The 8,360-nt window shown below is 53.1% G+C and overlaps 1 protein-coding gene across 1 annotated transcript; it reads right to left on the reverse strand.

The window, feature by feature from the left end:
• Positions 1 to 112: 112 nt before the first annotated feature.
• On the reverse strand, positions 113 to 8,354 carry LOC144240033 (AP-3 complex subunit beta-2-like). Its single transcript, XM_077774274.1, has 10 exons — positions 8,295 to 8,354; positions 8,094 to 8,168; positions 7,740 to 7,835; positions 3,451 to 3,611; positions 3,117 to 3,183; positions 2,743 to 3,018; positions 2,346 to 2,417; positions 987 to 1,049; positions 525 to 657; positions 113 to 273 (listed from the first exon to the last, which is right to left on the reverse strand). The coding sequence occupies exons 1-10, from the start codon at positions 8,310 to 8,312 to the stop codon at positions 113 to 115; spliced, it is 1,122 nt and encodes a 373-aa protein (XP_077630400.1). The 5' UTR covers positions 8,313 to 8,354.
• Between the last annotated feature and the right edge of the window lie 6 nt (positions 8,355 to 8,360).

Genomic DNA, 8,360 nt, shown 5'->3' on the forward strand with positions numbered 1-8,360 from the left:
CGGGGTGGGAAGGGGGCACGGGAGCCCAGGGCAGTCAGGTGACCACACGCAGGCCGACGGACGCCCNAGTGATTCTATTAAGGCTAGTGCGTTTAATTACAGGCTTTTAAAATCATGAGGACACCGGGATGGGGGGGATGGGCAAGAGGAGGCTCTTCCTCACCTGGATGTTGTCCGTGAGCTTCGCCAGGTGCTTGATGATCTCTCCGTGCTGTGCCGGCTGCATCTGCAGCAGCTTCTTAATGACAACCACCGACTCTGCGACCACCAGCTCTGCGGGGTGGGAAGGGGGCACGGGAGCCCAGGGCAGTCAGGTGACCACACGCAGGCCGACGGACGCCCATGCCATGCCCCCAGACCCTTGGCTCTCTTCCACAACCCCGTGCACTCCTCCGGTGGCCCTCGGGGACACGGGAACACTTAAGACACTAATGGAGGGACAGAGGGGCGAATGTGCATTGTGCCTGGACAGACAGGTGCACACCCTCTGGTCATCCAGGTCGGACACGCGAACAAGCACTGACCGTCGCGGTTGGACAGCAGCTGCACCAGGCCGTTGAGGCAGGTGTCACGGACTCGGCCGATGTTAGTTGCACAGCGTCCGATGGCCTGGATCGTGGCCGCTACGAAGTCCTTGTCCATGCTGCGAATGTAGGTCTGGGGGACACCACAACGCAGTGACCCCCAGCAGGCAGTGCCCCTCAGTGATTCTGTGGGCTTGTGGGTGGCCTTCAGGGAGGCCCGCCCCCCCTCATTCAATCACTCATCGTGCTAGAGGCTGAACTCTGGGAGAGTGAGCCCTCAGCCACCGTGCGGTGACTCCCTGAGCCCAGAGCTGGCAGAAGGCTCTGGGAGGGGCCTGACAACACTTTCTCCACTTTGGGCTCCTAAGGGAAGGTGGGCCCCTCGGGCCGGTTCTCACTGAGCACAGGGAGCTGCGGGCACCTCTCGGGGCCCCTCCGGCTGGGAGCTGGCCCGGCCCCTACCTGGAATTCCCGCAGGACAGTAGGGATGTTGGTCTCATTGGCCAGGTTGGTCAACACTTCCAGCTGCAGGGAGACAACAAACGGGCAGGGTGGCCCGCGGGCTTTCCGTGCCTCCATGACCCCTCACTCCAAACACACTTCACAGACCGGAAAACACGCCTACGGATGCCCCGTACCCAGCCTTAAGCTGATGAAGGAAATGACAGATTGGGAAACTTGCCCAAAAGGCAGGAGGACCAGTTTGCCTCTTAAGTGGGTGCCCTGATAGAGGACGCTCATAGTATGATCCTGTCACCTCTCCGCCTCTGTTGTAAACAAAGCCTCCTGTTGCTTTTAGGCTAAAGAGCAACGTCCTTACCATGGTCTATAAATCCCTGTAGGATCTGACCACTGCCTACCTCTGTTCTCACACCAGTCTCCCCCTTGCTCTCTGTGTCCCAGTCATACCAGCTTCCTGTCAGACCACTTCCTGCCTCAGGTCCTTTGCACGTACTGTTTCTTCCACGGGAGCAGTTCTTGCCATTCCTGCCCCTGTATCTGCCTAGACAATTCATGTTCACTTCTCAGGCCTCAGCTCAAGTCTTGCCTCCCGGAGGAGAGCTTCTCCGACATAAGACTAGATCATGTTTTCCTAGTCTATGCTCTGACAGCCCTCTGCACTTCTCTTTCTTACCATATTTCTCAAGTGGCTTTCTACACTTGTTTGGGATTGGCTGCTCAATGTCTCCTTCTCACCCCAACTGGACTGTAAGTTCCCCAAAGGCAAGGTGTCTGATGAGCCTGCCGTGGCTCGCACCCCTAGATCTAGCTGTAACTGATACACAGTAGATGTTCAGAGGGTCACAATTAACTGCTGCTGAAATTACTCAATAAGGCAGAGCAGGAATGGAATGTGGGTATGGGCTTCTGACACTTTTTCTGTGAGTGTGTGTTTGCATAAAAGCCTGAGGGGGAAGACATGTGGGGGCGAGAACACTGGGTGCAAGACAGGAGAGTGCAGCCGGCAAAGTATGAATTTTCGAGTCAACAGGACTGACTCTGGGGTAGCGCCTCACCTCCGTGGGTCTACATTTTTATAAGATGGAGATAACGTACACTTCCTGAGGTTATTATGAAAATCAGGTTTCTTCACGTGTGAAAAGGGACAGATGTCTATTGGATCACAGGCAAAGGGCAGTTTCCTCCCCTGGCCCCACCCCCATTAACTTGGCTTCCTGAGCAAATACTCTTGGTTGGAGTGGCCACCGGCCCAGCCCCAGAAATAGGTGGGCACCAAGGTGACCACTGTGGATATCCGAGTGGGTTGGTGGGAGCAGGAAGGGGGTGGAAAGGCATCAGGCACTTCTGTCTGTCACTCACCTTCAGGATCTTGATCTGGGTGGGGTCGGTGGATCTGATGTAGAAGCTCTTCAGGTAGGGCTCGAACATACCCTGGCGCGAGAGAAGCAGCCCCAGACGGAGGCTTCTCCAGAGCTACCCCACCTCTCCTGATCCGGGGCCCCGAATCCTTCCCGCCTCGTCACTGCCCTTCCCACCCCCTTCTCAGATCTGACCGGGTCTTTCTTCACCAAGTTCTCCTCCCTCGGTGCCCTCAGAATCCAGGCCCTGCGTCTCCCGCGTTTGGGGTCTCCCCTCTGCCATACTCTGCACAGCTGAGCACTCCCCATCCTGCCTGTCCCCAGTGGCCCCCACCACCACCCTGCACCCGCAGGAGCCACCCCTCGGACTGCGAGGGCAGGCGCGGTCACTCGCTCACCCGGCGCTTGATGGACATGGTGGCCACGTTCTGGAGCACCACGTACTGCACCTCACTACGGAGAGGACANCTGCCCGGGCCGGGGCCACTCACGTTCTGGGTGGGGCTCAGGAACTGCGTGCGCGCGTAGCGGGTGAGCATGCTGATGATGACCACCTGCCCCCACTCCTCCACGTCGATGAGCAGGTTACAGAGCTTCCGGTAGTTCTTGTGAATCAGGTCGATGCGCTCAGGGCAGACCTCCTCGAAGGCCATCACCACGCTGCCCGCCACCAGCTGGGGGACGCACGGTGGCAAGAGGGTCAACCGCAAGGGCAGAGGGTCCCTGCCGCGTCTCCTTTCCACCACGCATCCCTGAGCGCCCATGTACCCACCGTGGTCTTGTCTGCCAGAAGTTTCTCGATGACCTCGATCAGCTGGTCCTTCTGGTCTGAATCCAAACTGAAGGAGAAACTGTTAAGAGGGATTTGCCCCTCCCCCACCTCCCTAATATTTGCCAAGACTGTGCTCACTTCCCCCACCCCAACCTATTTGTTAAGAAGTGTGAGCTGCCACCACCACAGTTCTCCATCTCTATCACTTCCCCAAACCGTCTTAAACCATCTGAGCATAAATGAAAGGCCATCTGCAAGACTTGGGAGAGGCCAGGGGTGGGCGGGGGCTTGGGAACCACTCCCCTGAGCAGTTAGGGGCGCGGCTGGGGCATACCTGTAGAGTTTAGGGATGGCGTGAGCAGCTGTTTTCCGTACATAGGGTGACATGTCCGACGCAGCTTCCTTGATGGCCAGCATCATGATGGGCACGATGATGGGCACCCGGATGCTAGACAGGACGCGGAGGGCACTGGCCCGAATCAGCTGGTTGGGGTCCTAAAAGCAGAGGTGCAGGCAGAGCCATGAGAGGGCACAGTGGCCTGATGGGAAGGCCACACCTGTGGAACTCACTGTCCCTAGCTACCACCTGTTCTTGCCTCCCTGCACAATGTGCCAGTGCTAGGTACCTGGGGGGAGGGGGTACCATATGAGAGAACTGACTGTCGGTCCCCGCTAGGGACATCTGAGGCCCGAACAGTTGTGGCGATGGCTTGCTTCACTTTCAGGAAGAGTAAAAATCTTTCCGAATACCTAAAGTTCCTGAATCACCTCCTGATCCCTGCATGGGGGTGGGGGGTGGGGTGGGCGTCTTTGTGTTGATGCCAGGGCTGACTGCCAGCAAATGCAAGCTGGCCTCCCTTCCAAAGAGTTGGTTAACACTCCTTCCTCCCAGCAACCTCCCAAAAATTGCTGTTCTTCCTCTTCCTCCAGCGTTTAAAACAGAATAGGTGTGCAGGCCCCTCCTCTTTGCTCCTATCCCTTCCAATCCGCACCTGAGAAGAGCCTTAGACACCGTGTATTGTAATCACGGGTGAGGGGCAGCGGTAGCTGTAAATTGCTGAGTCTTTTTTTTTATTAAAAAAAATTTGTTTAATGTTTCTTTTTGAGAGACAGAGCATGAGCAGGGGAGGGGCAGAGAGAGAGACACAGAATCCAAAGCAAGCTTTGGATTGCTTGAACTCATGAACCTCGAGATCATGACCAGAGCTAGACTTGAACGCATGAGCCTTGAGATCATGACCTGAGCCAAAGTTGAAGCTTAAGCAACTGAGCCACCCAGACGCCCCTGCTGAGAATTTCACAGAATGATGGGCAGCGAGAGAGGTATTGGAACACTAAAGAGCAGACTCTCGCTGCTGTTCTAAAATGGAGGGGGGCGCCTGGGTGGCTCAGTTGGTTAAGCGTCCGACTTGGGCTCAGGTCATGATCTCACGGTTCGTGGGTTCGAGCCCCGCGTCATCCTCTGTGCTGACAGCTCAGAGCCTGGAGCCTGTTTCAGATTCTGTATCTTCCTCTCTCTCTGCCTCCCCCTCTTGTACTGTCTCTCTCTCTGTCTCAGAAATAAAATAAAATGGAGAAAGAAGGTCCACAAAATGACGGGGGAAGATGATGGTAACCCCATCAAAATTCTAGAATTGATTCTTAAACACATGGTTTAGAATCACTTATTTAAAAAGCAAGAGTCTGTATTTTCTTAGAGTCAAATCGTATCATATCCACTGCTATAACCTGTATTTCTTCTCCCCCCCCACCTTTATTTGGAAATGATTATAGATCCACAGGAGACTACTAAAAAAAAAAAAAAACCACACATTTTCCATTCTGATAGGGTAACTAGGCTGGTCGATATTAACACTGTGTATCTTGATTTCAGCAAGGCACTGGAGGGAGTCTCAGCACTTCCCGGACTGCCGTTTTTGATGCAGGCCTTTTGTTTCACTTAATATGTAAGTGTTTTAAGAGCAGAATTCATATCTATTTTGTCTCTGTATCCCCACAGCCCTTTACACATGAAAGGTGTTAAGAACTTTCTCTGCTACTGAATAAGATCCTTTCTAACAAGATAAGAAAATGCCAGCTGACTGTATAATTAGATGGATCCACAACGTGGTAAAACGTTGTACTTGGGGAAGGTTTATTAACAGGTCGGTGTCGCCTGGAAACATGACTTGCCACGGGACTCATAATCTGATGCCCTGGTCTGTACAGTTCGTCAACATCTTGGAGGAAGACACAAAATCAGGACAAGATTGAGATTTAGAGCGGCCCTGAATTCGATGTGATGCTGAACCCATAAAATAAAACATAATGCGGTTTCATAAGGGATTCAAGGGACCAACTGCATAAAGACAAGATGTAGGGAGACCTGGGTTATCTGACTGCTCACTGGAGGTTTGTCTGAACTGAGCCACCCACCTTAGCGGGCTGCTAAGAAATCAGTCTCAGGCTGGGTGGATAAAAAGAAGGGAGAAACATGGATGGAAATGAATGGGTCTAATGTGCAGGAGAGCCCAAAACCTTTAGCAACAACAGAAACAAAATGAATTTGAGACGAACACATCTATCATATGATACCATTTACTAAACAATACTGCATATTATTTACAAACGTGTAAATAAGCAGCGAAAGAATAAACACATGCATATGAATTATAAACAGGAGAAGACACATGGGGGCTTTGGCTGTTGACAAGAGTTTCATTTCTTATGCTGGGTATATAGCTATTCCTTTTATTATTCTTTGTGCCTTTTGTTGAGTCTGAAATAAATTTTAAAAATTATAGATATGAAGGTTTGGATCAATATAATGCTTTTTACTTATTTAAAAAAATTTTTTTTAACATTTTATTTATTTCTGAGAGAGGAAGAGAGACAGCATGAGCAGCAGAGGGTCAGAGAGAGAGGGAGACACAGAATCCAAAACAGGCTCCAGGCTCTGAGCTAGCTGTCAGCACAGAGCCCGACGCAGGGCTCGAACCCACAAACAGTGAGATCATGACCTGAGCTGAAGTCGGACGCTTAACCGACTGAACCACCCAGGCGCCCCAATATAATGCTTTTTAAAAAAAAGTTGTGTTTGTCTGAAAATGGAGCGACTTCCTTATGAAGGAGTGACATCTCTGTCACTGGAGATGACCTGGCAGATATGTTCTAGAGCAAAGGTTGGCACACCACAGCCCTCGGCCAGATCTGTCTTCTGCCTTTTTTATAAATCAAAACTTACTGGAAGCTGGCCAGGCCTACTCACGTATGGCTTCTCACACACTTCAAGGGCAAATTTGAGTGGCTGCAGGATTGAGGCTGTCTGGCCTACAAGCCTATATTACTATCTGGCAGGATGTAGAAAAAGTTTGCCGACTCCTGTTCTAGAGAAATCATTGCACTGAATGGACTAAGTGGGCTCTGGGGTTTTTTTGTTTTAATGTTTATTCTTTTTTTTTAATTTTTTAAAATGTTATATTTATTTCTGAGAGAGGGAGAGAGACAGTGTGAGCAGAGGAGGGTCAGAGAGAGAGGGAGACACAGAATCTGAAGCAGCTCCAGGCTCCGAGCTGTCAGCACAGAGCCCGACGTGGGGCTTCAACCCACGAACCGTGAGATCATGACCTGAGGCAAAGTCGAACGCTTAACTCACTGAGCCACCCAGGCGCCCCAATGTTTATTCATTTTTGAGAGAGACAGAAAGAGCTAGAGCAGGGGAGGAACAGGGAGAGAAGGGAACACAGAATCTGAAGCCGGCTCCAGGGTCTGAGCTGTCAGCACAGAGCCCGATGCGGGGCTCGAACCCATGAACCATGTGATCATGACCTGAGCCGAAGTCCAATGCTTAACCAACTGAACTACCCATGTGCCCCTCTGATTTTCTAAAAGGGGAAATTCAGGGGCTGTAGAAACTACAGCTAAATATAAATCTGTCTGTGCAAAAAATTCCAGAATGGTTCTTATAAAATGATTTAACCCTGATTCAAACCAAAAGGTTACTTGCCAATCTAGATAGACTGATAGATTGATCCTGTGGTTCTGACTTTAAAAGTTAATGCACGGGGCGCCTGGGTGGCTCAGTCAGTTAAGTGGCCGACTTCAGCTCAGGTCATGATCTCACAGTTCAGAGTTCAAGCCCTGCGTCAGGCTCTGTGCTGACAGCTCAGAGCCTGGAGCCTGCTTCAGATTCTGTGTCTCCTTCTCTCTCTGACCCTCCCCTGCTCATGCTCTCGGTCTCTCAGAAATAAATAAAACATTAAAAAAAAAAAAAGAAAGTCCTTTTGGAAACATCCCTCTTTCCTTACCGCCCCCCACAACTCCAGAGTATACAACCCGTCACTCCTGCAGCCCCAGCGCTGCTCTCTGTCCACGAGTCCCGCCCTCACGCTTTCATAAAATCACCTTTTTGCACAAAGGTGTCTCGAGAATTCTTGGCCGTGGGTTCCGGACCCACCCCACCTCCAGCACTTAAGACCACGTGAGCACCGGGCCTCTTCTCTGACCCTGACCTCCGGCCCTCGGCAGACGGGGAGGGGCCTCCAGACCGAGCGCGGCGCACAGGCCTCTGCCCGGGCTGCGCCTCCCGCACGGCGGCCACGGAAGCCACGGAAGCCACGGAAGCTGGGCTGGCGGGCAACTGACCTTGAGGCCGCGCTGGAAGGTGGAGATGGACAGCAGGGCCAGGTCTTGCTGCTCCTCGGCGTAGCGCACCAGGTACACGTACACCAGCTTCTTCACCTGGGCGAGGAGGCTCCTCAGCAGCACGCCCCCCCCTCCCCCCCAGGTCACCCCCGGCCAGCCCTGGTGGCGCGAAAGCATCCCGGGCAGCCCCGGGTCCTTAACTCGGACCTCCCTCTGCTTCAGGGACTTGTCAACAGCGTCTTCTCCCCAGCAAGTCGGGCCCCGGGGGCTCAAAGGCCCCTCTCCGCACCCCACCCGGCCGGGGCTTACCCGGTGGGGGTGGGCACGCGAGACCCCTCCCCCGGGGCTGCCTACCTCTATGTTCTTACAGGCCACGTTCTTCACCACGGCGGGAAACAGGTCTGAGGCGTTCTTTCCCCTGGCGATCATCTGGGGGCGGGGCCGAGGTAGGGGAGAAGGGAGGAGGCCCACACTTAGGAGGGGTCCGTGGCAAGGAGGCCAGAAGAGGGCTCTTTGATCCCTCCCCCACACCAGGGGGGCCCCTCCCCCACTCACGGCCACGATCCTCTTCATGGCCTCCAGCTTGAGGGAATCTTTATTGGTGTCCAGAATCTCCTTCAG

The sequence above is a fragment of the Crocuta crocuta genome, unplaced genomic scaffold (assembly GCF_008692635.1).
Source record: "Crocuta crocuta isolate KB4526 unplaced genomic scaffold, BGI_CrCroc_1.0 scaffold7, whole genome shotgun sequence".
Classification (NCBI taxonomy): Eukaryota; Metazoa; Chordata; class Mammalia; order Carnivora; family Hyaenidae; genus Crocuta; species Crocuta crocuta.